General features: G+C 53.9%; 1 protein-coding gene across 3 annotated transcripts; it reads left to right on the top strand.

The window, feature by feature from the left end:
• Nucleotides 1-570: 570 nt before the first annotated feature.
• On the top strand, nt 571-17,019 carry AGAP2 (ArfGAP with GTPase domain, ankyrin repeat and PH domain 2). 3 transcript variants are annotated; one of them, XM_082351181.1, is made up of 19 exons: nt 4,204-6,148; nt 7,820-7,878; nt 8,510-8,597; nt 8,784-8,869; nt 9,017-9,164; nt 10,135-10,269; nt 10,602-10,711; nt 11,141-11,299; nt 11,461-11,547; nt 11,631-11,735; nt 12,173-12,335; nt 12,519-12,638; nt 13,373-13,501; nt 14,451-14,510; nt 14,742-14,890; nt 14,992-15,082; nt 15,206-15,428; nt 15,556-15,811; nt 15,991-17,019. In XM_082351181.1, the coding sequence occupies exons 1-19, from the start codon at nt 4,978-4,980 to the stop codon at nt 16,231-16,233; spliced, it is 3,582 nt and encodes a 1,193-aa protein (XP_082207307.1). In that variant the 5' UTR covers nt 4,204-4,977; the 3' UTR covers nt 16,234-17,019. The 3 variants fall into 3 exon arrangements, with proteins under 3 accessions (XP_082207309.1, XP_082207307.1, XP_082207308.1); XM_082351183.1 differs by lacking the exons at nt 4,204-6,148; nt 14,451-14,510 and adding an exon at nt 571-1,400; XM_082351182.1 differs by lacking the exon at nt 14,451-14,510.
• Nucleotides 17,020-24,534: the final 7,515 nt, after the last annotated feature.

Below are 24,534 nucleotides of genomic sequence, written 5' to 3'. Positions count from 1 at the left end.
GGTTGGCAAGCATCTTAGTTGGGTGGTGTAGTGAAAAGGGTATCAGAACTATAATCAGAAGACCTAGATCGGTATCCTTGTGTCGCCTCTTACTGGCCTCTCTGAGCTTCAGTTTCCTTTTCTGTAGAATAGGGATAAAAATCCTACCCCTTGGGCCTGTCGTGAAGTCTACATGTGTGAAAGTGTGTTGTAAACTATTAAGTGTTATAGATGAGTTAATTATTATGAAACTAATTGAACATGGAGCCTGGTGGTTTTGTCTGGTTATAGGTTACTGTCCTCCATAACCTGTTCTCCCTGTACCAACTTGGCCCTTTAAAGCAGGAGGTGGTTGCAGTGGGGTAGCCGACTAAGGTCTGCAAGATGTACACTGCAAGATGTAAGTATGTGAACTCTTTGGATGTGCGGAGTAGGCGGGGAGTACAACTGTGAGCTGGAATGCAGGGCATTAAAGGTGCCAGACCGGGTGTGTATGGATTCCTGTGAGAGTTTGAGACTGAACACAAACCTGTAGGTCATCAAGAGTTTGGGATTGTTGGGCTTCCCTGGTGGTGCAGTGGTTGAGAATCTGCCTGCTAATGCAGTGGACACGGGTTCGAGCCCTGGTCTGGGAAGATCCCACATGCCGCGGAGCAACTAGGCCCGTGAGCCACAACTACTGAGCCTGCGCGTAAGGAGCCTGTGCTCCACAACAAGAGAGGCCACGATAGTGAGAGGCCCGCGCACCGCGATGAAGAGTGGCCCCCGCTTGCCGCAACTAGAGGAAGCCCTCGCACGGAAACGAAGACCCAACACAGCCAAAATAAAATAAAATAAATAATAATTAAAGGTGCTAATAATTAAAAAAAAAAAAAAAAAAGAGTTTGGGATTGCACCTGGGACCTGGTGTGCCACATTCTCCCAGCACCAACACCCATCTTAATTAGCCACCTCCCACAGGAGGCCCTGGAATGCTTGTTAAGGTCTCTCCATCCACCCGGCTGGGGAATCGTAGCAGGGACTGGCTGGCAGAGCTGATAGGCCAACGCTAGAGGGGGTGGGTGGTGTAGGAGGTAGTGCCGACCCAGGCTGTGGGTTTGAAACTCACCAGTCAGGAAGTGAAGTCGACAGACGGAAGGGCAGGCAGGGGAGGGGAGTTCTGGGGCACAGCAGAAGGGGCCTTCTGGGGTTTGGGGGCTGCGGGGCTATGGGCTTCAGGGCCAGAGGTTGCTGTTAGCCCAGCAAGACAGATCTGGGCAACATGAATGTCCAGAGGCAGTTGGCTGTAGCTACAGTGAGAGCAGAAGTCAGACGACATGAGGTGGCCAGGCAGGCTCTAAGCCGCCTCAGGAAGCTGGCAGAGAGGGTGAGCGACCCTGAACTTCGGGACAGCATTCAGGCCTCAGTGGACCGCGTACGAGGTAAGAGAAGGATTAGCTCCCAACTTGGGTGTATTGGGGACCAGCAGGGGCATATAAGGGCTTGCTGGATCATACAGCATTTCCCAATCAGCCACTTTCTAGTCCCCAAGATGGAGCTGGGACTTGGGGGGAAGAATACATTTAGAAAGAATGGAAAAAGACATGGGAGGTATCATTCTTCCTCTTTCCCCAACTCTGATCCTTCTCCCAGGGGATCAAAATACAGGTCACTGCTGAGCTGACCTTGGCAATGGAGAAGTGGGTGAGCATGGGGAAGACAGGCCGTGACAGACCCATGGTAGACTTGGACCCTGCCTGGGGAGTCCGGGGCAGGAAGCAGTTTGGGGCAGGAGGTTCTGGGACTGGATAATGTGGTCATTCCCAGGACCCATGATGGATCAGTGACCTCTTGTTCTCCAGCTGTAGAGAGAACACACACACACACACACACACACACACACACACACACACCACAACAGATTGAAATACACCACGCAGAGTATCTCAGGCTCCCAGACACACACTAACGCTCACACAACATGCTCTGCACAGCCGAAGTGCAAGGAAGTTCCCAGGACTCTCCTTGGTCCCCTCTCCTCCCCATGCTCCCGTTCCTGTCTGCCCCCCCCCACACACCTTCCGCCCTACGTCCTCAGTGCCATTAGAGCAAGTGATGACAACACAGGGAGGAAGTGCTGCCATGGCAACACCATCCGCCACATCCTCCTGCCCACCCCAGCCTTCAATCCTGTGGTGGGGCCCTGGCAGGAACAGCTTCTCTTTCTCCACAAGGCTCCACCACTAAGGAACTGGTGGAACTGGAGGTCACCTCTGGGCCGGTGTCATCTAATTTGCCCCGAAGCTGCAAAGAGCCAATAAAAGCCGGCTACTTTGCTCATGAAAGGTGTCTGGGAGAAGCACATCCTCCATCATATCCTGGTCTCTTCCAGCCTCTCCATTCTTAGCTGCTTACCTGGGAGTTGGGGTGGGGGGATGGGCAAGATACTGTTCTTTCTATCAAGGATACCTCCTGCCAGACCCCTCTGATAGTAGAGGCCATCAGAGCATAACTTGGGGAAGAACCAGTTTGGTTCAGGTTCCTAAGGGAACAGTGATTCCCTTCCCATTGCCTTTCTTCCAGTAGTGCCCCTCTCACCTCCTGTCCCCCACCATTTGCCAAGAACTACAGCTGATACCTTCCCTACAGCTGTTGGAAAGGCAGACCTAGGAGGGAGTGGCCCCATGGAGCCTCCTCAGGAGGAACTCCAAGCTCCACGCCAGTAAGAAAAGAAAAGGGTGGGGGAGAAAAGAGGTTTAGGCAGGTAGAGGAACTCAGTTTAGCTCTGGAGAGGAGGGAGTGAGGAGGGGTGGAGGCTGAACTCTCTGAGAAGACCACTCTTCATAAGTGATTTTTGTTCCACTCTAAGAGTCAGTATTCTGTTCCCATTGAACTTAAAGGAAAACTGAGGCCACCAAAGGAAGGAAGGAGAATTAAGCCAGAATCAGCAAATCTTCACCTTCTCTTTCAGAAAAGGCTGCTGAAGGGTCTTCTGTTCTGGGGGGCACCCAGCAACCTGGTACTGCCCCCCTACCCTTACCCCCTACCAGGCCGAGCATGCCGCTGGCTTCAGCCTCCGAGAGCCGCCCACGGCAGCACTTATTATAGTCTCCGCTGCGTCAGGAGGGTGGGACGCCAAATTAGGGGAACGCTGAGACTCCCCGAGTCCCAGGGAGGGGTCTCCAAGGCTGAGAGGAGGCCTCCCTCGACGCCCGGTCTCAGCCTCTGTCCCCCATCGGCCTACCCCCTTCAACCTTCTCCCTGGGCTGGAGGACAGTAAGCCTTCAACTCCAGGGTCCCTAAAGGGGTGGAAGACACAGAGCAGACGTTTTCCATTCTTTCTGTCTGTCTCCTCTTTAACCTTCTAAAAAAGCCCCACCCCGAAAACCTCAGGAGATTGAATGGAAACCCGGAAGAGGCCTGTACCCTCTGCCTCAGCTGAGGGCGGTCTTTATATTCAGGGCGCTAAATACCCCACACGTGGGTAACCAGGTGTGAAGGTGGTGCCTCCATTAACCCCAAATCCCCTGGCGGGTGCCCCCGCCCACCATACACACCGATCCTCCTCTCTGCTTATCCCCGCTGTTTCTGAGGCACTCTTGGAGCTACGGTTGCTATGGAGACCAGATGAATTTTGGTATGGGGGGTGGTGTCAGTCTGTAGACGTATTCCTTCTCCTTCCACCCCGAGCTGGAGTCTTTTGACTCACTTTTCGGCCTGTGTTCCTCGACTCCGCAGATCTTTCCCCTCCTGAGGCACCCCCTCCTTCCACCCACCCTGCTAAGTTCCATGTTTGTCCCCATCCCCAGGGAACACTTTCCAAGTTCACTTTGGGACAGTTAGGCTCAAGTACGGCCCAGTCAATGCACCGCGTATGGAGGGTTGGGGGGGGGGGCGAGGGGGCTGGGTCATGGGGAAAGGGACTCGTGCAAGTACCTGGGGGAAACAAGGGGTCCTGGGAAAGGGATTTCAGGGCTCCCCACTTTCCCACATCAGCTTCCCTAGAGTTGGCAGTGAACCCGCATTTGCTCCGTTTTCTCCGAGGATCGTCCACCCATACACCGATCTTTACTCTCGCGCCTAAATGTCACACCCAACAGTAGCGCTCCCTGACCGGGGTGTGCTAGGGGAGGGTGCTGGAGTGTTGGAGTAGGTGAGTCCAAGTTCCAGGAAATCCAGCCCAGGATTTGGGAGGGAAATCCAGTCCTGGATTTTGCACCGCCTTCGCAGACAGCCGTGCTGGGGGAGAGAAGGTGCGGGGGGAGATAGAGTGGGGAGGGGGGGCCGGGGGCCGCCTCCTCCTCACTGTGAGGGGAGCGCCCGGACACAGCGCGCATCCGGACCAAGCCGAGCCCCGGCGAGCCCCCCAGACCCTGCGCCCGGATCTCACGCCCCTCCTCTCCTAGACCCCAGACCCGTGGGTGCCCACCCCCTCCGGCTTCCCTCCTTCCTCCCCCGCCGGCGCCTGTATCTCCATCCCCAGCATCCTCCCCGCGCCCCTGCGAATCCCCCGCACGACCAGCCCCATTAGCTTCCCACCCTCCTTAAGACCCCCTCTCCGACCCCCCATCCGCGGCCCCTGCCCCTTGAGTCCCCATCCCCCCCGCCTCCCCCGCACCGGTTCTTCTCCCTAGCCTCGGGTTCCTCTTTTCTGCCCCCTTTTCCTCCCTCTCCCCTCTTTGCCCCTCTACAGTCTTCCCCGCCCTCCCCCGCCCATCTCAGCGCCGCCACCCAGGCCGGGGTGCGGGGTCCGGCGCGCCTCCCTGGAGCAGCACCAAGGTCCCGGGGCTCCAAAGGGGTGGGGGGGCAGGGCGGGGAGCATGGGGAGGGGGCGCCCCGTGTGATGGGAGGGGGGCGCAAGCGGAGGCGGCGGCGGCGGCGGCGACAGCGGAGCCGGGCCGGGGGCTCAGCGGGGTCCGGGGGCTGGGGGCAGCGAGCAGGGCGGCCCCATGGCCGGGCCCCCCTGAGGCAGTCCGGGGGAGTCCCCTCCCCTCCCCAGCTCGGGGGTCTCGGGGCCCCATGAGCCGGGGCGCGGGCGCGCTTCAGCGCCGGACAACGACCTACCTCATCTCGCTGACCCTGGTCAAGCTCGAGTCGGTGCCTCCGCCGCCGCCTTCTCCGTCTGCGGCCGCAGCTGGTGCCCCGGGGACCAGAGGTACTGAGACCGGGGATCCTGGTAGCCCCCGAGGCGCGGAGGAGCCGGGCAAGAAGCGGCACGAGCGTCTCTTCCACCGGCAGGATGCGCTGTGGATCAGCACGAGCAGCGCGGGCGCCGGGGGCGCCGAGCCCCCCGCCCTGTCCCCGGCTCCGGCCAGTCCGGCCCGCCCCGTCTCCCCGGCTCCCGGCCGCCGCCTCTCCCTCTGGGCCGCCCCTCCCGGGCCCCCACTCTCCGGGGGGTTGAGTCCCGACCCCAAGCCCGGGGGCGCCCCCACCTCCTCCCGGCGCCCCCTGCTCAGCAGCCCGAGCTGGGGGGGTCCGGAACCCGAAGGCCGGGCGGGCGGCGGCGTCCCCGGTTCTTCCTCCCCGCACCCCGGCACCGGCAGCCGGAGGCTCAAGGTGGCGCCTCCTCCGCCGGCTCCCAAGCCTTGCAAGACCGTGACCACCAGTGGCGCCAAAGCCGGCGGGGGCAAGGGCGCCGGTAGCCGCCTGTCATGGCCCGAAAGCGAGGGCAAGCCCAGGGTCAAGGGGTCAAAGAGCAGCACCGGGACTGGAGCTTCTGCCGCTGCTGCTGCTGTCACCGTCGCCGCCGCCGGGGGAGGGGGAGCGGCAGCCACGACCGCCGGTGGGGTCGGGGCTGGGCCCGGAGCCCGAGGGAAGTTGTCCCCTCGGAAAGGCAAGAGTAAGACCTTGGACAACAGTGACTTGCACCCGGGACCCCCTGCTGGCTCTCCGCCTCCGCTAACCGTCCCAGCAACCCTGGCTCCAGCCGCTGCTGTCACCGCCGCCTCCGCGCTGCCCACTGGGCCTGCACCTCCAATCACTCTGGAGCCTCCAGCTCCGGGGCTGAAACGGGGCCGGGAGGGGGGCCGAGCATCCACTCGAGATCGCAAGATGCTCAAGTTTATCAGCGGCATCTTTACCAAGAGCACAGGGGGGCCTCCTGGCTCCGGACCTCCTCCCGGACCCCCGGTCCTGTCTTCTGGCAGCGGGTCTAGGGAGCTGCTGGGTGCAGAGCTCCGCGCTTCCCCTAGTGAGTAGGACCAGGGCCTGAGAACAGGGAGGGGAGGGCACCTGAAATGCTCAGCTTGGGGTGGGGGAGCGGTGTGCAGGACTGACTTAGAGAAGCTTCTTTCTTGGGTGGGTGGATGAACCAGGCTCAATTCTCTGCCAAGGACTGGGGCAAAGGATAAGAGGTCCTGGGTGAGTAGGCATTGTGGGACATGAGAGAGGACTTGATTTCAGAGGGACTCAGAAAGCCTCAGAGCTTTCTGGGAAAATAATGCCCTTGGTCAGCGTGGCTGTAGGAAATTGCTCCCAGAGAAGCCCCAGACCCCACTTCCAGCCTCAGCTGGACTCTGGGAGATGGAAACTGGGCTTTGCTTTGCCCAGAGGAACACTGAAGGTGAAAGGGATGAGGAAGCCTCAGTTTCGCCTGAGCACTTGGGGTAGGTGGCATGAGAGTGACCTTGCAGGCAGCTCCTCGCCAGGGACAGGTCTTTTCCTGGGCTGAGAGCAGGCTAGTGAGGCAGCAGGGAGGCAGTGGGTTTCTTTCCAGGCAGTGAAGGCCGATTGGGCAGTACGGGAGTACGTGGGGGCTGGAACGTGCTGAATACTTGAGTGTGAAGGGAGAGGGGGCGGATAGGAAGCCTCACTTCCCCCACCGCCCACCCTGGCCCCCGAGCAGCATTGAAACCTGCAGGGGACCGACCAGGAGTGACTCAGGGGGGTGGAACTGCTGTAAAGGCAATTCTTACCCCCTGGAGACTTGGGAGAGGGTGCGGAGAAAGTAGTGTCTTTTGGCGGGGAGGGGGGTGTCTTTATTTATTTATTTTCTGGAAGAGAGAGGCGAGGGCGTCTTGGTTCAGCTCACACTCCCGGGAGAGGAGGCGGGTCCGAGAGCGCGGGCGGCCCCCGGGGTTTGGCTCTGGTGCGGGTGGGAGCAGATGGCTCCGGATCCCAGAGTTCCCGCCGCAGCTGCGGCGCCCCGGGAACGTCCGGCTAGTGTCAGGCGCGGGGGCTGGACCCGGCGGGAGGAAGGAGCATCCTTCCCTCCCCCGTGCCCCCCATCCCTCCCCAGGCCTGTGGCTTCTCTCGGCCAGGGAGTGGAGCCCTTCCCCACCGTTCTTTTGGAGGGTGCTTGTGGGAAGGGTATGGGAGAGGGAGGTATAGAAAAATCCAAGCTCCATTCCTTGGGCTGTGGGGAGGGGTCAGGGCCACCGTGCCGTTGACCTTGAAAAGGGGGAAGAATATCCTCACCTCAGTTTCTGTCCTGTGAAATGGAGATTGAGGAAGACCCACTCCCTTCTATGTCCCAGCCCCTCTTCCTGAGATCTGCCCTGAGAATCTGTCAGGCCGGTAGGGAGGACACCTTTTCTCCTTCGAGAGGGAAGAACCCTCCACTGTCAGAGCCTTGGTCCCTCGGTCTGGAGCAGGGACCTACGTTTGGGGATGTGCTTTAAGGGAGATGCCAACTGAAGTATTTTTGTCTTGCTGGCTCCGTTGCTAAGCAACCACTGAGCGGCAGCAACAGCTGTGGGGAGAGCGGCTAGGACGGGAGGACTGGGGACCACTCTCAAACCTAGCCTTTCCACACAGCTCTCCAGCCCAGGCTGGGCAGCTACAAAAGGAGGAGGGCTAGCTGAGGGTTGGGAGCCCTCCTTGGCCTGGAGCATCCCCTCTTACAACTCCTTTTCCGTTACAGAAGCTGTGGTCAATAGCCAGGAATGGACTTTGAGCCGCTCCATTCCTGAACTGCGCCTGGTAGGTAACCCAGTCCCCTTGTCTGTATGAAGATTGACCCGCCCCCCCGCCCACTGAACTCTCAACTCTCTCTCCTTCACCTCTTCCCTTCCCTCTCTGTGAGAATGGGGAACAGTTTTACAGTTCTCCAGAGATTCTACCTTCATGGCACCTTCCTGGGACTTGATACATCCGCACAACCTTTTCTTCTATAGTCTCCCTTCTTCCTGCTTGTCCATGGTCCTCTTCCAGGCTTCTCATTTCTGACATCTCCCCTCTAGCCGTTCATGTTCTGTTGCCTAGAACTGGGTAAAATTTTCCAACTAGTGCCTAGTGCTGTGACATGCCCCCCACCAGACATGCAACTAGTATGTTTCCTAAACAACACAACACCAAAAAAAAAAAAAAAGGGTACTGAGTTGTTGACATTCTTCAGCTTGTTGTACACTTCCAGCTTGAGATCACTTCTTACCACACGCATGGCCTGATCCTCCCAAATGCTGTCTCCTGACTGACTGTCAGCCAGGCCCTGTAGGACCCTGCTTGGATGATTTAACACTGCCAGTCCCTCTGAGTTCTCTGGAGTGTCCAGACTCAATTATCCTCCTTCCTCTTAATTCCTGCAATCTCTGTTCTACAACCTTGTCCTCAGGGTGTGCTGGGTGATGCCCGGAGTGGGAAGTCATCGCTCATCCACCGATTCCTGACCGGTTCATACCAGGTGCTGGAGAAGACAGAGAGTGAGTTCTCAGGAGCCATAGTAAGCTAAGGATTGGGGTCAGGGATCCAGGCAGTGTGATCAATGACTATGCAGGTATGGAGACCAGAGGGAAGGATGAGGCCAGAATAGCTAAAGTACAAGGAGAATGGGGAGGTTTTGTGACTATGACCTCTGACCTCCTACCACATCCAACTCTTCTGGACAGGTGAGCAGCACAAGAAAGAAATGTTGGTGGATGGACAGACTCATCTGGTGTTGATCCGAGAGGAAGCTGGGGCACCTGATACCAAGGTGAGGGATGAGATGATGGGGTAGGCAGGCGGGCTGGGGTCAGCACTAGCCAAAGGAGAGGGCTCTGGTTTCCCAGGTCTCCTTGGGAATAGCATCCAGAGGACTGGACCTGTCTGACCATCCATTTGCTCCCTCACGCTCCGCAAGTTCTCAGGCTGGGCAGATGCTGTGATCTTCGTCTTCAGCCTGGAGGATGAGAACAGTTTCCAGGCCGTGAGCCGTCTTCATGGGCAGCTGAGCTCCCTTCGGGGGGAGGGACGAGGAGGCCTGGCCCTGGCATTGGTGGGGACACAAGGTAAGGAGGGGCTGGGGAAGTGCTGCTTTCAGGGGAATTCCTACTGGGTATCACCCAACATAGGTGAGAGCTTGGTAATGTGTCTTCAAATAAGCTTGGTCTCCAAATAAGAGAGTCATTAAACCAAACACAAACTTACCAAGGTCTGAGAGAGAAAAGAGGACTCTCCAGGATGGAAGGGACAGCTACAGTGGCAGTCCTCATTCCTCTGAGATGTCACCTACCTTGTGTTTCTCACGCTGCCATTTCCTGATGCCGCCACCATGGTAAATACAGAAAATCTCAGGCCCTAGTGTGGCTAGAAAGCCTTCTGCATCTTCCCCTTGCTACGGCTGGGTCAGGCTGACACTTTTCAAAGGAACTTATCTAAAAACAAAGAGAAGACACACATGAAATGATGGAGAAAACACAGAGAGGGCCACCAGGCCATCTTTTCCAGCAGAGCCAGGGAAAGCTTCTCCAGTACCCACCTGTATAAAGCCGGCAGGACTTTCTATCTGGATGCCTATCTTGCAGGTGGCTGCTTCCACCTGTCGCTTGCCTCCTGCTTTCTTGCTGCAGATGAACAGTCCACCTGTTATCCGTGGACATTCAACCTCTTCCTAGCTCATATGCCAGGTGTCCTCCCACTCAGCTCAGGGTTCACTGAATTTGCAGGGCTGGGTGACTGTCACTCATGAGTCTCAGCCATTTCAGACCTTATCAGGATGTTCCATTCACCTCTGGAGTATTCTTTGAAGACACTCACACAGAGCTAACCCACCCTACTCATGCTGCAGCTGGGCATGTGAGCTGGGCCCAGCATTCACAAAAGGCTTATATGCTCCCATTGCACTGGGTCATAGGAGGGATATTCTCTCATACCCTGTCCTAGTGGTCCCAGTCTAGGACTAGAGCCCAAGAGAAAGGAAAGCAGCAAAGTGGGGATGGGGCCCCCTCATCCAGTTCTCCCCCTTTCTTGTCCCCTTAGACCGGATCAGTGCTTCCTCCCCTCGGGTTGTGGGCGATGCTCGTGCCAGGGCTCTGTGTGCCGATATGAAGCGCTGCAGCTACTATGAGACTTGTGCAACCTATGGGCTCAATGTGGACCGGGTCTTCCAAGAGGGTGAGTGTGGTGATCCCCACATATGTGGGAATCAGGGAGCTGGGGACTAGGATGTTCTTAGAGGTCACACATCCAGGCCTCTCTCTGTGAGTGACAGGAAATTTACCTGCGTAGGAGGGAGGAGGGACCAGGGAGGTCAGAGAAGGTTTGCTTCATAGCCACAGGTCCTTCTGGGCAGGAGGAGCTGGCTAGGCTACAGGTGGCATGAAGGCCACAGTGACAAGGAAGTTGGGGCCTATGTTATCTCCTGGGGAGTTCTCAAAGCTGGGCAACGAAGGATGGTCTTGGGTATCTGCCCTGCTCATTCCTCCTTCTCCTCCCCCTCCCCTCAGTGGCCCAGAAGGTGGTGACCTTGCGCAAACAGCAACAGCTTCTGGCTGCCTGCAAGTCCCTGCCCAGCTCCCCAAGCCACTCAGCTGCTTCCACTCCTGTAGCTGGGCAGGTGAGTTGGGGTTTCAGGGTCCACAGAGGGGCTGGTAGGAATCAGAGGAAGGGCTGGTGATCCAAGGACAGGTACAGAGAACCCAAGGAGGTCGCGGGGGGCAGATGGAAATGGCAGTGATACCATTTGTAGAAAGTGCATTGGACTGGAAATCAACCAGGTTTGAAACACCATTTGCAGTGTCCTTGAGCAACTCACCTAAAGGTCCTAAGGTTGTCAGGAAAATTGTATGGCATAATACTTGTGAAGTCAACCTTTGCAAAATCTAAAGCACCGTGACAATGCTAGTGAGGAGTTTTATTATTAATGACAATACAAATAAATGGTGATGAGATGAAGGAATATCTCAAATTCCTCAGAACTAGATGTAACTGTAGCTTGGTGGGGTGGGGGCATCTCAGCTGTTCTGACCCCTCCATCTGCCTGCAGGCTAGTAACGGGGGCCACACTAGCGATTACTCTTCTTCCCTCCCATCCTCACCCAATGTTGGTCACCGGGAGCTCCGAGCTGAGGCAGCTGCCGTGGCTGGATTGAGCACCCCAGGGTCCCTGCACCGGGCAGCCAAGCGCAGGACCAGCCTTTTTGCGGTATTGGACATTCTAACCTCCTATCATCTTGTCCTCTGTTACCTGCCCATCTTCCCTCATCCCTAGACCTGTCTGTTGGGCCCTCCTTCATCTGTCTTCCCTGTCCTTCCGTCAGCATATCCCTCTATCCACCCTCTAACTGATGTCAATAACCATTCCAGAATCGTCGGGGCAGTGACTCTGAGAAGCGGAGCTTGGACAGTCGGGGAGAGACGACGGGGAGTGGGCGAGCCATCCCCATCAAACAGGTGGGTGGTCCAGGGACTGGGGGCAGGCTGGGGGTAGGTGGTCTTAATTGGTTTTCTCCCATATGCCTCTTTCCGTTCTCCAGAGCTTCCTACTAAAGCGAAGTGGCAACTCCTTGAACAAAGAATGGAAGAAGAAATATGTGACCCTGTCCAGTAATGGCTTCCTACTCTACCATCCCAGCATTAATGTGAGTGCCAGAGACTGGCTGGGCCACACTGGCTGGCCTTGGATGCACTTCTAGCTCTCCCAGTCTGTGCCTCTGACAAACACCAACATCGGTTCTGGGAAGCGCTAGTCCTATTCTTTTCAGTTTAGCAAACATCTGTTAGGCACCTACCATGTGCCCATGCAGGAGATGGAAATGTAAATACATCTCCCTAGGACTTGCAGTCTAGTGGGAGAAAATGGAGGAAGGACCTCCACCTGGCCTGCCATTCGGGGATGCTTTCTGGAGGAGACAGTGCTGGGCCCAGTCTGTTGGGCTCATCCCCTAGAACTCATCCCAACCCAGTCCGCTCCTAGAGCCCCCTCTCCACCCCTTCTCTAGCTGATACTATTGGCTGCTTCCCAGCACCACTGAGGACCCCAACCTTCCCTATACTCTCAACCCCTATACTGCTGCAGGATTACATCCACAGTACCCATGGCAAGGAGATGGACTTGCTACGAACAACAGTCAAAGTCCCCGGCAAGCGGCCGCCACGGGCCATCTCTGCTTTTGGCCCCTCAGCCAGCATCAATGGGCTGGTGAAGGACATGAGCACTGTCCAGATGGGGGAAGGCCCTGGTGAGTGGGACTGATGACAAAGGGGCAGGAGAGGGGCCAGGGCTAGGGAAAGGAGGGGTAGTAGGGAAGAGGGGAATGGGACTGGTTAAGCGGGAAGGTGGGTGATGAAGAGGGACCATGTAAGGAATGGGGCCCAGAGACTGAGTAGCTCACTGAGGATTTATCTTCTTCCCCTTCTGACAGAAGCCACCACTCCTACCCCAAGCCCGAGCCCCAGCCCCAGTTCCCTGCAGCCACCACCAGACCAGACATCTAAGCACCTGCTGAAGCCAGACCGGAATTTGGCCCGAGCCCTCAGCACTGGTCAGTGAGGACTCACCCTCCATCCACTGTCTTCCAGATCCAGATGGGATGCAGTGGGAAATGAAATTGGGGTGGGAGCTTGGAGGCTGAATGCATGAGTGGACACCTTGAGCATCAACTGGGTACCCAGGCACCCAGCTCAGTCATACTGTGTTTAGCATAATGGCGAAGACAACTGGGTTCTAGAGCTAAGCTGCCTGAACTTGAACTTGAATCCTGGCTTGCCACTTGGGCAAGTTACTTGACCTCTCCACACCTCAGTTTCCTCATCCATAAGAGGGAGATAATAGTTTCTACCTCAGACGGTTGCTTTGAGGCTTATACTGAGAACATTGTGCAGCACATAGCCAGCCATCAATGTCTGGAATGTTTGGAAATATGTATTTTTTAAAAATAGCAAGTAACATTGTAACAAATGGTCCTCACAACAACTTTGTCGGGTCAAGATTATTATCCCCATTTTAGGGATGAAGAAACTGAGGCTCAGAAGATTAAGTGACTTGCTCAAGGTCTCAAGGCCAGTAAGTGGCAGAGCCAGGATCTGAGTACAGGTCTGACTCTTAAACCACTCATCTGCCCTCCTCCCCAGGAATGATCAAGGGGGACCTCCTAGAGAGGGTTGGCTGAGGAGGGGGACCCTAAAATGCCAAATCTAGTTCAGGGGAGACAGGCTATGGAGAAATCAGGAAATCTATGGAGGGGGCAGCTGAGGCAGCTGTGTCCCCCTCCCCAAGACTGTACCCCATCTGGAGACCTGAGCCCCCTGAGTCGGGAACCCCCTCCTTCTCCCATGGTGAAGAAGCAGAGGAGGAAAAAGTTGACAACACCATCTAAAACTGAAGGCTCGGCTGGGCAGGCTGAAGGTGAGGCCCTGGTGGGCAGTTCTACTCCCACCCTGGACCCTCACCCCCAAACTCCAAATCCCTGACCTCACTCCTGCAGAAGGAGGAAAAGTGCCTGAGCTGAGTGCTTGACTATCATTACCACTCTGCACAATTATTTAGTGAAAAATGGATGGATGCCCCTCAGCCCCTGTCCTTCCTCCCATTCCCCAGCCAATGCCTTTTACCCCAGTAGTCCCCAGCCCCTGTTCTCAGTGACCCCCCCCAAGTCTGTAGCTCCTGCTCCCTCTCCTAATGACCCTCTAATTCCTGTTCCTGCCCTCAGCTCTGCTTATCACCCCAGCCCCTGCACCCAGAAGGCCCCATGACCCCCAGGGACTCAGCCCCTGACCTCTATGTCCCCCACGGACCCCCAGGGACTCAGCCCCTGACCTCTATGTCCCCCACGACTCCTCAGCTCCTGGGCTCTGACCACCCAGCTCCTGTTCTCAATAACTTCCCTGTGATTGCCAAGCTCCCCCAACAGCCTTTGACTACAGTGATTCCCATTCCTGCCCCTAGTGACTCCCCCCAGATCCTTGAGACTCCTCCTGAACCCCAGGCGTGTGAACACCTGTCCCCTTTCCCCGTGTTCACTCAGATCCTGGCCATCCCTTCTCCTCCCAGAGACCCGGCTCCTCACTGGTCATGACAACCAATCCCCACAGCCCCTGCTCTCTGCCGGGTGCTCAGACCCGGGTTCCAGATCTGCCTACTCTCATGGCTCTTGGCTTCCGCTCTACTCTGCTCCGGGGCCACTGACTTTAGTTCTGCTTTCTCTCCCCATCTGTCTGTCCTGCTTTGTCTCTGGAACTGTCTGTCACTATCTCTCTCTCCATCTCTCCGTCTGCCTCTCTTTTTCTCCTTTATTCGTCTCTTTCTCTCTTCTGCTCTTCATTCTGTCTCTATCTCCTTCGCTTCGGGAAACCAGCCAAGCGCAAAATGTGGAAACTAAAATCCTTTGGTAGTTTAAGAAATATTTATAAAGCAGGTAACAAGCGGGGAGCTGGGTGGGGTGCTCAGCTGGGGTGCAGAGGGGCGGGGGTGCCCCTGCCTTCCCCTGCATGTGCTCGGGCTTCCTGCTCTCCCCCACCCTCTGCTTCCCCAACGACTCTGCCCCACTCCCAGGGCCTTGGGATGGATATCAGGGAGGAAGGGTTTGGGGAAGGCAGCTCCTGTTTGAATTCTGTCCCTCATGACCCCATCCCATCCCCCCACCCAGAGGAAAACTTCGAGTTCCTGATCGTGTCCAGCACTGGTCAGACGTGGCACTTTGAGGCAGCCAGTTTTGAGGAGCGGGACGCCTGGGTTCAGGCCATCGAAAGTCAGATCCTAGCCAGTCTGCAATGCTGTGAGAGCAGCAAGGTCAAGGTAATGGGTCGGGGGTCGGGCGGAGAGGAGAGGTGAGTGTCTGAGGAGTCCGGATAAGGGCTCAGAGGGAGAGTCAGTACTAACCCCAACCCTCCCTGCAGTTGCGCACAGATAGCCAAAGCGAAGCCGTGGCCATCCAGGCGATCCGGAACGCCAAGGGGAACTCTATCTGCGTGGACTGCGGGGCCCCCAGTGAGCGCAAGGGAGCAGTGGAGGGACCTGGGAGGGAGTGTAGTTCGCTGGAATTGATGAATGATGGTGTGCCCGTGCTGCTCGGCCAGGAGCTGACCCCTGCACCCTGCATTCCGTCCCCAGACCCCACGTGGGCCAGCTTGAACTTGGGCGCACTCATCTGCATCGAGTGTTCTGGCATTCACCGGAACCTGGGCACACACCTGTCCCGCGTTCGCTCGCTCGACTTGGACGACTGGCCGCGGGAGCTGACCCTGGTGCTGACAGCCATTGGCAACGACATGGCCAATCGCGTGTGGGAGAGTGACACGCGGGGCCGTGCCAAACCTACGCGGGACTCTTCGCGGTACGCGTGCAGAGAGGGGTAGGGGAGACTTAGGGTGTGCGGCTCCCGAGAGGGTCCCCTGGGTAGGGAGCAGAGGTCCTGGATGCGGGGTCCCTAGAGCCCTTCCCGTTGATCCCTGGTCCTGCAGGGAGGAGCGTGAGTCATGGATTCGCGCCAAGTACGAGCAGCTGCTGTTCCTGGCGCCGCTGGGCACTTCCGAGGATCCGCTGGGCTGCCAGCTGTGGGCCGCGGTGCAGGCCCAGGACGTGGCCGCCGTTCTCCTGCTTCTGGCCCATGCGCGACACGGGCCGCTCGACACCAGCCCAGAGGACCCGCAGCTTCGCTCCCCACTTCACCTGGCGGCCGAGCTCGCCCACGTCGTCATCACGCAACTGCTGCTATGGGTACGTGAGCGGGGAGATGGTAAAGGGGTCTCTGAGGGCTCCGTCTGGCAAACAGCCAGGCGCGGGAGAGCCCGAGGGCCCCAAAGGGACCCTGGAAGTGGGCGTGGCGATCCCGGGGAGCCGGCGGGCGGGGATTGGCCCCGGGGACGCTCCGTAACGCGGCCGTCTCCGCCCTTTAGTACGGCGCCGACGTGTCCGCCCGCGACGCGCAGGGCCGCACGGCGCTGTTCTACGCCCGCCAGGCTGGCAGCCAGCTGTGCGCCGACATCCTTCTCCAGCACGGCTGCCCGGGTGAGGGCGGCAGCACAGCCACCACCCCCAGCGCGGCCACCACCCCCAGCATTACCGCCACGCCCAGCCCCCGCCGCCGGAGCAGCGCCGCCAGCGTGGGCCGAGCCGACGTCCCCGTCGCGCTGGTATAGTTGCGCCGCCGGAGAGACACCCCCTACCCCCCCACGGGCCGGGCACGACCACACTGGGTGGACCGCTGGACAGATACACCCACTCACCTCTCCAATCCGCACCCCGTCCCATGGGAGCACTTCTTAACCCCCCCCAAGAGGGCACAGCCCCCACGCCTCCCAGAAGACACAAACTCACCTCCCTCTCCCCAGCGAGGCATGGAGACCCCATCTTGACACGCCCCCTCTCCACTGTTTGCACACTCGGATTGCTCTGGGTCTACCCTCTGGGTGTTTGCGGGAGGGGACGCCCCCGTCGCGGTCCCTGCTCCTGGCCGTTTGGATGTGCCCACTCGCGCCCCCTAGGGGTGGGGGAAAAGACCCAGTCCTGCCTGTGCTCGACAGTCCCACGGCGCGCGAGCACTTACCCAGGCTGGCTCCTGGGGCGACGCCACGCCACAGGGAGGGGTTAGTAAGTGGGGGGGCTAGCCCTGGGACTTGGGGCCAATAAGGGGGACCCTACTCCTTCCATGCTAATCTCACTGCCCAGTGAAGGGGGAAGGGCAGCGAGGGGCAGGACCCCTGCTGCCCATGGGGGTAGGGGGTCCGCAACCCTTTCCGTGAAAGGGACCATGAGGAGTGGAAATCAGGACGTTCCCCCCACATCCACCCATGGATGGAAGCTAGAGGGTCGGGGGAGCCTAAAGCCTGGGTCCCTCCTCACTACTATCTCGGGAGGGAGAAGGGATGGAGCAGGAGCGGGCTAAGGGGGACTTGGGAGGGGCCTTGTAATTTATTGCTTTGTTCCCCAACAAGGGGGCGGGGGCGGGCAGGGCTTGGGGAGGGCGTTTCAGGGTAGGGGAAGCCAAGGGTGGGCAGAGGGTGGGGTGGGGTGGGGTGCTCTCGGGTTGTGAGTGTCTGTGACCGTGACTGCGTACCTGTGACTGTGCAGCGCCCGTGGTGATCTGGGGTAGGCGGCACCCCTGCAATGGGACCCCTCCCCCACTGTTCTTTCTGTCCAGCCCCTCCCTTCCACTGGAGCAGCTCCAGACCCAGCCCTCAACCCCAGGATCCCTCCCAGCCAGGGTTAAGAGGATGTGAGATGGCTGGGAGGGTCTCCAGGCCCCCTGTCTCATCCCCAGAAAGGGGGTGCTGGGGTGAATTTACCTGGCCCAGCCCCGCCTCCCTCAGTCAACCCAGCCCTTGGGCCGTCTGTGTCAGTGGTTTCCGGTATTTTTTTTTCCTGGCTAAAATATTTTGCAAAGGACCAGGTAACTGGGGAGAGGAGAGGGGCGGGGGCAGGGGGGGAATACCCCCGCCTCATCTCCTCCAAGGCAGGTGGTGTGAATCTTCTTCAACAGCAATTAAAGAGGAAGTGATTTTGTCTAGGGGGTGAGCTGCTGGTCTGTTCTTGAAGAGTTGGGTCAGGGAATGGCCTTGGTCAAGGTGGGGAATTGGAGGTGGGAGAGGGCCAGGGAGGGTGCCTCCTCCTGGGGCTGGTGGCAGGGCAGTATCCAAGGGCACGGAGGCAGTAGGTCAGATGCTCCATCATGTACAACAGTTCCAGGTTCATGTAGTGGAAGGAGACAGGCAGGTCAGGGCAACAGTGGGGACCCAGGGAGCAGAGGAGTCACTAACTCCCAAGATGACTCCTGTTTTGGGAAGGAGTTGGGGTGTGGAGCTTAGAGAAGAGGACAGGGGAGGGGGGCTGCTTGGAGGGGTGAGAAAATAGAGTAGCTTTGGTTAAGAGCAGGAACTTTGGAGTCAGATCTGAATTTGACACCAGTACCTCCACTTCATAGTTAGGTGATCTTGGGCAGGTAACCTTGGTGGCATCTGTTTATTTGTAATCTGAACAATATCTGTTCAGAGGGCACCTGGTAGGGGCTCCAGCATCAGTCCTGGAGGACTGCCCCAGGCCAGCCTACCCACTTTGAGCACCTGGTACCAGAAGTAGAGCTTTATTGTAGGGGTCCCTCTCCTGGCAGGGAGGGAAGGGATGGAAGGTCTCCCAATCACAGATGTCCCTGGTGTCACAAACTCCATGTTCAGCTGAGGCAGACATTTGCTCACCCCCATGTCATGCACAGGACTGCAAGGACACAGCAGCCTGAGGCCAGCGCAGCCGCCAAGAGCAGCAGCATCTCGTGGTTCAGCACATAGCCAGTCCTGCTGTTCCTTGTGTGCAGCTGAAAGCGTTTGACCTGGTAGAGGGACCGGCGGGGGAGGGCGGTGGCGGGCGTCGGTGGGTCAGCAGCCTGCGCGGGCTGGGCAAAGCCACACACGTGTTGTCAGCTACCTTGACAAACCAGTCTGTGGCCCAGCGTCCTCCAGTAGGGTTGGTTCTGGCCCTCTGCACCCCTCATCCCCACGAGGGACATTCAGTTGCAGGTGCACCACTGAGCTGGTTGCAGGAACAGGCCCAGATCCCACTCACATGGGAGGCCCGGGTTCTATAAGGCCCTAGGCTGGGTGACCACCTAGCACAGCACCCTGACCCAGGAAAAGGTGGATTCAGGGTTGCAGGTGCAGTAACAGGTGCAGATGCAGGCATGTGGTCTGGGAAGGCAAAACAAGAGGAAGAGAGGCAAGGAGCAAAGAAGACTCAACTGGAAGACCCAGCCACCCTTCCCCTCTTTCATCAGAGACCCTGGACTCCCCCACTCCATCCCCACTTTCCTTCTTGGTGGCAAAAGCTCACTCCCTTCCTCAGAAGCTCAAGAGTGTGAGAGACTATGGGGAGGAAACAAGGACCCTGGAGAGAATGAAATGACCTCAGGGAACCACAGGCCAGCGGGAAGTTCCTTTCAGTTCCTACCAGAGAAAGGTGGTCAAGGTGTCAGCACCCCACATCAAATCCCCACACTAAGTACTCCACTGGCTCCTTTTTGTCATGGGCTGCATCTTGGCCTGTGGGAAATGTAAAGGGTGGTCATGGGTGGGGTGACAGAACACTGAGCCCTCCAGACTGTAGCAGAATAGGACTCTAGAAGGGGACTCCCTGGGAGCTGAAGGGGAGCTGCTGCCCCTTAACATCCACGCCATCTTCCCAGCTCCCCTTGGTGTCCTCACCTGGATTCCTGCTGCCATTCGCCATCCCCTCTTCCTCACCCCCTCCTGGTTACCATCTGCCAGACACCCTGCTCCCCTCCTCTTGTGTGCCTTAGCACAGCTGGGAGTTTTACCAGAAGCCAAAGGAAAGTAAAAAGGAATTTATTATTGAAAGTACAATGATTAAATCTAGCGAGGTCTCTAGAACTCTATTTTCTTTTTTATTTATTTATCTTTATTTTCCATTGAAGTACAGTTGATTTACAGTGTTGTGTTAGTTTCTGGTAAACAGCAAAGTGATTCAGTTACATATATATATATTCTTTTTTGTATTCTTTTCCATTATAGTTTATTACAGGATATTGAATATAGTTAGTTCCCTGTGCTATACAGTAGGACCTTGTTTATTTTATTTATAGTGGTTTGTGTCTGCTAATCCCAAACTCCTAATTTATCCCTCCCCCACCCACTTTCTCCTTTAACCATAAGTTTGTTTTCTATGTCTATGAGTCTGTTTCTGTTTTGTAAATAAGTTCATTTGTATCACATTTTAGATACATAAGTGATATCATATGATATTTGTCTTTCTCTTTCTGAGATATATATATACATATATATATATGTATATATCCCACATCTTCTTTATCCATCTATCTGTCGATGGACATTTAGGTTGCTTCCATGTCTTGGGTATTGTAAATAGTGCTGCAATGAACATTGGGGTACATGTATCTTTTGGAATTAGAGTTTTCTCTGGATATATGCTCAGGAGTGTGAATGCTGGATCACATGGCAACTCTATTTTTAGTTTTTTAAGGAACCTCCATACTGTTTTCCATACTGGCTGCCCCAAGATACATTCCCACCAACAGTATAGAATGGTTGCCTTTTCTCCACACCCTCTCCAGCATTTATTATTTGTAGACTTGTTTTAATGATGACCATTCTGACCGGTGTGAGGTGATACCTTACTGTAGTTTTGATTTGCATTTCTCTAATAATTAACAATGTTGAGCATCTTTTCATATGCCTATTGGCCATATGTATGTCTTCTTTGGAGAAATGTTTATTTAAGTCTTCTGCCCATTTTTTGATTTGGGTTTTTTTGTTGTTGTTGTTGTTATTGAGCTGTATGAGCTGTTTGTATATTTTGGAAATTAAGCCCTTGTCAGTCGCCTCATTTGCAAATATTTTCTCCCGGTCCATAGGTTGTCTCTTCGTTTTGTTTATGGTTTCCTTTGCTGTGCAAAGTTTGATTAGGTCCTGTTTGTTTTACTTTTGCTTTTATTTCTATTGCCTTGGGAGAATAACCTAAGAAAACATTGCTATGGTTTATGTCAGAGAATGTTTTGCCTGTGTTCTCTTCTAGGAGTTTTATGGTGTAATGTCTTATATTTAAGTCTTTAAGACATTTTGAGTTTATTTTTGTGTATGGCGTGAGGGAGTGTTCTAACTTCATTGATTTACATGCAGCTGTCCAGCTTTCCTAACACCACTTCTGAAGAGACTGTCTTTTCTCCATTGTATATTCTTGCCTCCTTTGTCAAAGATTAATTGACCATAGGTGTATGGGTTTATTTCTGGGCTCTCTGTTCTGTTCCATTGATGCATATGTCTGTTTTTGTGCCAGTACCATGCTGTTTTGATTACTGTAGCTTTGTAGTATTGTCTGAAGTTTGGTAGGTTTATGCCTCCAGATTTGTTCCTTTTCCTCAGGATTGCTTTGGCAACTCTCTTATGGTTCCATATACATTTTAGGATTATTTGTTTCAGTTCTGTGAAAAATGTCATGGGTAATTTGATAGGGATTGCATTAAATCTGTAGATTGATTTGGTAGTATGGCCATTTTAACACTATTAATTCTTCCAATCCAAGAGCTTGAGCTATATTTCTATTTCTCTGAATCATCTTCACTTTCCTTTATCAATGTTTTATAGTGCTCAGCATGTAAGTCTTTCACCTTCTTGGTCAGGTTTATTCCTAAGTTGTTTTTTTTTTTGATATGATTTTAAAAGGGATTGGTTTTTTACTTTCCCTTTCTGATATTTCATTGTTAGTGTAAAGAAATGCAACAGATTTCTGTATGTTAATCTTGTGTCCTACTACCTTGCTGAATTCGTTTATCAGTTCTAGTAGTTTTTGTATGGGGTCTTTAGAGTTTTCTATATATAGTATAATGTAATCTGCATAAATGAGTTTTACCTCTTTCCTTCTAATTTGGATACCTTTTATTTCTTTTCCTTGTCTGATTGCTGTGGCTAGGACCTCCAGTACTATAGAAGTGGTGAGCGTGGGCATCCTTGTCGTCTTCCACATTTTAACAGGAAGGGTTTCAGCTTTTCACCATTGAGTATTATGTTGGCTGTGGATTTGTCATAAATGGCTTTTATTATGTTGAGATATGTTCCCTCTATACCTACTGTGGTAAGGGTTTTTATCATGAATGGATGTTGAATTTTATCAGATGCTTTTTCTGCATCTATTGAGATGATCATGTGGTTTTTGTCTTTTCTTTTGTTGATGTGGTGTATCACATTGATTGTGTATGTTGAACCATCCTTGTGACCCTGGGATGAATCCAACTTGATTATGGTGCGTGATCTTTTTTATGTGTTGTTGGATTCGGTTTGCTAATACTTTGTTGAGAATTTTAGCTTATATGTTCATCAAAGATATTGGCCTGTAATTTTCTTTTTTTGTAGTGTCCTTGGTTTTGGTATCAGGGTGGTAGAGGCTTCATAGAATGACTTTGGGACTGTTTCCTCCTCTTCAATCTTTTGGAAGAGTTTGAGAAGGATCAGTGTAAGTTCTTCTTGTGTAGAATTCCCCCAGTGAAGCCATCTGGTCATGGACTTTTGTTTGAAGGGGGTTGGTTTTGTTTTGCTTTGTTTTGTTTGTTTTGTTTTTTTAATTACAGATTCTGTTTCACTTAGGGATTGGTTTGTTCAAATTATCTATTTCTTTTTGATTCAGTTTTGGTGGATGTATGTTTCTAGAAATTTGTCCTTCCATCTAGGTTGTCCAATTTGTTGGTATATAATTGTTTATAGTATTCTTTTTTTTTTTTAATATTTATTTATTTATTTAATTTTTGGCTGCATTGGGTCTTTGTTCCTGTGTGCAGGCTTTCTTTAGTTGCGGCGAGTGGGGGCTACTCTTCGTTGCAGTGCGTGGGCTTCTCATTGTGGTGGCTTCTCTTGCTGCAGAGCACGGGCTCTAGGCGCGTGGGCTTCAGTAGTTGTGCCACATGGGCTTAGTAGCTGTGGCTCACGGACTCTAGAGTGCAGGCTCAGGAGTTGTGGCACACGGGCTTTGTTGCTCCGTGGCATGTGGGATCTTCCCGGACCAGGGCTTGAACCCGTGTCCCCTGCCTTGGCAGGCGGATTCTTAACCACTGTGCCACCAGGGAAGCCCTATAGTATTCTTTTATGGTGTTTGTTTCTTTCTTTTTTTTTTTTTTATAAATTTATTTATTTATTTTTGGCTGTGTTGGGTCTTCGTTTCTGTGCGAGGGCTTTCTCCAGTTGCGGCGAGCAGGGGCCACTCTTCATCGCGGTGCGCGGGCCTCTCACTGTCTCGGCCTCTCCCGTTGCAGAGCACAGGCTCCAGATGCGCAGGCTCAGTAGTTGTGGCTCACGGGCTTAGTTGCTCCGCGGCATGTGAGATCTTCCCAGACCAGGGCTCGAACCCGTGTCCCCTGCATTAGCAGGCAGATTCTCAACCACTGTGCCACCAGGGAAGCCCAGTATTGGTTATTTCTCATCTTTCATTTCTTATTTTGTTTGGGTCCTCTCTGTTTTCTTAGTGAGCCTGGCCAGAAGTTTGTTGATTTTGTTTACCCTTTCAAAGAACTAGCTCTTGGTTTTATTGACTTTTCCTATTGTTTTTTAAATTTCTATTTTATTTACTCTCTGATCTTTATTATTTCCTTCCTTCTGCTGACTTTAGGTTTTGTTTGTCTTTCTTTTTCTAATTCTTTTAGTGGTAGGTTAGGTTGATTATTTGAGATTTTTCTTATTTTTTGAGGAAGGCCTGTATAGTTGTGAACTTCCCTCTAAGGACTGCTTTTGCTGCACCCCATAGATTTTGTATGGTTGTGTCTTCACTGTCATTTGTCTCAAGGTATTTTTTAATTTCCTCTTTGATTTCATCATTGACCCATTGGTTTTTTTAGTAGCATGTTGTTTAATCTCCATGTAATTGTTTTTTTCTTGTTTCTCTCTCTGTGGTTGATTTCTAGTTTCATGCCATTGTAGTCAGAAAAGATACTTGAAATAATTTCTTTCCTCTTAAATTTGCTGAGGCTTATTTTGTGTTCTAGTATGTGGTCTATCCTAGAGAATGTTCCAAGTGCACTTAAAAAGAATGTGTATTGTTTTTTGTTTTTATTTTTATTTTTTGGATGTAGTGGCCTGAAGATATCAATTAAGTCTAACTGTAGAACTCCATTTTCTGATGATAAGATTCTACCCCTATCAAATCAAAGGTAACCCTCCTGCCCCAGCCTGTCCCCACTCTCCCATTCTAAATAGCTTCTGATCAGCTTTTGGTATTCCTTCTATGACTCTTGCCTCCAAATACCATCATCTAGTCTCTTCAGGACTCAGCAGCTGGTTTATTATGTTATTGAACACCTCCTGTGGGCCAGGTACTGTGCTAAGAGTACAACACACCCTCTATCTCATTCAATCCTCACAACCACCCAAGGCCAGTACAGTTATCCAGTTTACCCATGAGGATACAGCACTGGAAAAGTTAAAACAACTTGTTCAAGGCCCTACTAATAGTAAGTGGAGGGGTGAGGATTTGAATCCAGCATTCTGACTGTAGCTGCACTTGAGACAGTGTCTTAGGTCCCTCCCCTCAAGATACACAAATGGATCGGGGAAGCAGCGTTTCAGAAGCCTACCTATTTGCATTTTTAAATAAAACAATTTAAGCATAACTTGCACAATAAGTACAAGACCGCTTTCAGCAAGAAAAGGGTCAGCCTCATACAGCTTCCTTGAACAATTGAATCCTTCTTTCCACTTTTGGAGACGTGGGAGTTCCATGCCCTCTATCCCTTACCTCATGAGTCAGTGGAGTCTTCAGCAAAATGCTGCACACCTGAGAGATGCAGACAGAGCAAGAGGAGAAAGTGGGGGAAGCAGGGGACCTAGATTTGCACTTGGCAATGAGGAAGAGATGGAGACACCTAACCAGGCCTGCCTACCACTGGCATACTAGGAAGCTGGCCTGTGTGGGCAGCAGCCCTCTCTCTGGGCATG

The sequence above is a fragment of the Balaenoptera borealis genome (genome assembly GCF_965194805.1).
Source record: "Balaenoptera borealis genome assembly, chromosome: 13".
Taxonomy (NCBI): domain Eukaryota; kingdom Metazoa; phylum Chordata; class Mammalia; order Artiodactyla; family Balaenopteridae; genus Balaenoptera; species Balaenoptera borealis.
The sequence above is the reverse complement of the archived record's forward strand: the minus strand, read 5'-3'. Positions and strand labels throughout refer to the sequence as shown.

Coding starts and splice junctions, on each gene's coding strand:
- AGAP2 (XM_082351181.1), top strand. CDS start 4,978: ATGAGCCGGGGCGCGGGCGCGCTTCAGCGCCGGACAACGACCTACCTC. Junction 8,598..8,783: donor GGTGCTGGAGAAGACAGAGA/GTGAGTTCTCAG, acceptor TCTTCTGGACAG/GTGAGCAGCACAAGAAAGAA. Junction 9,165..10,134: donor GGCATTGGTGGGGACACAAG/GTAAGGAGGGGC, acceptor TTGTCCCCTTAG/ACCGGATCAGTGCTTCCTCC.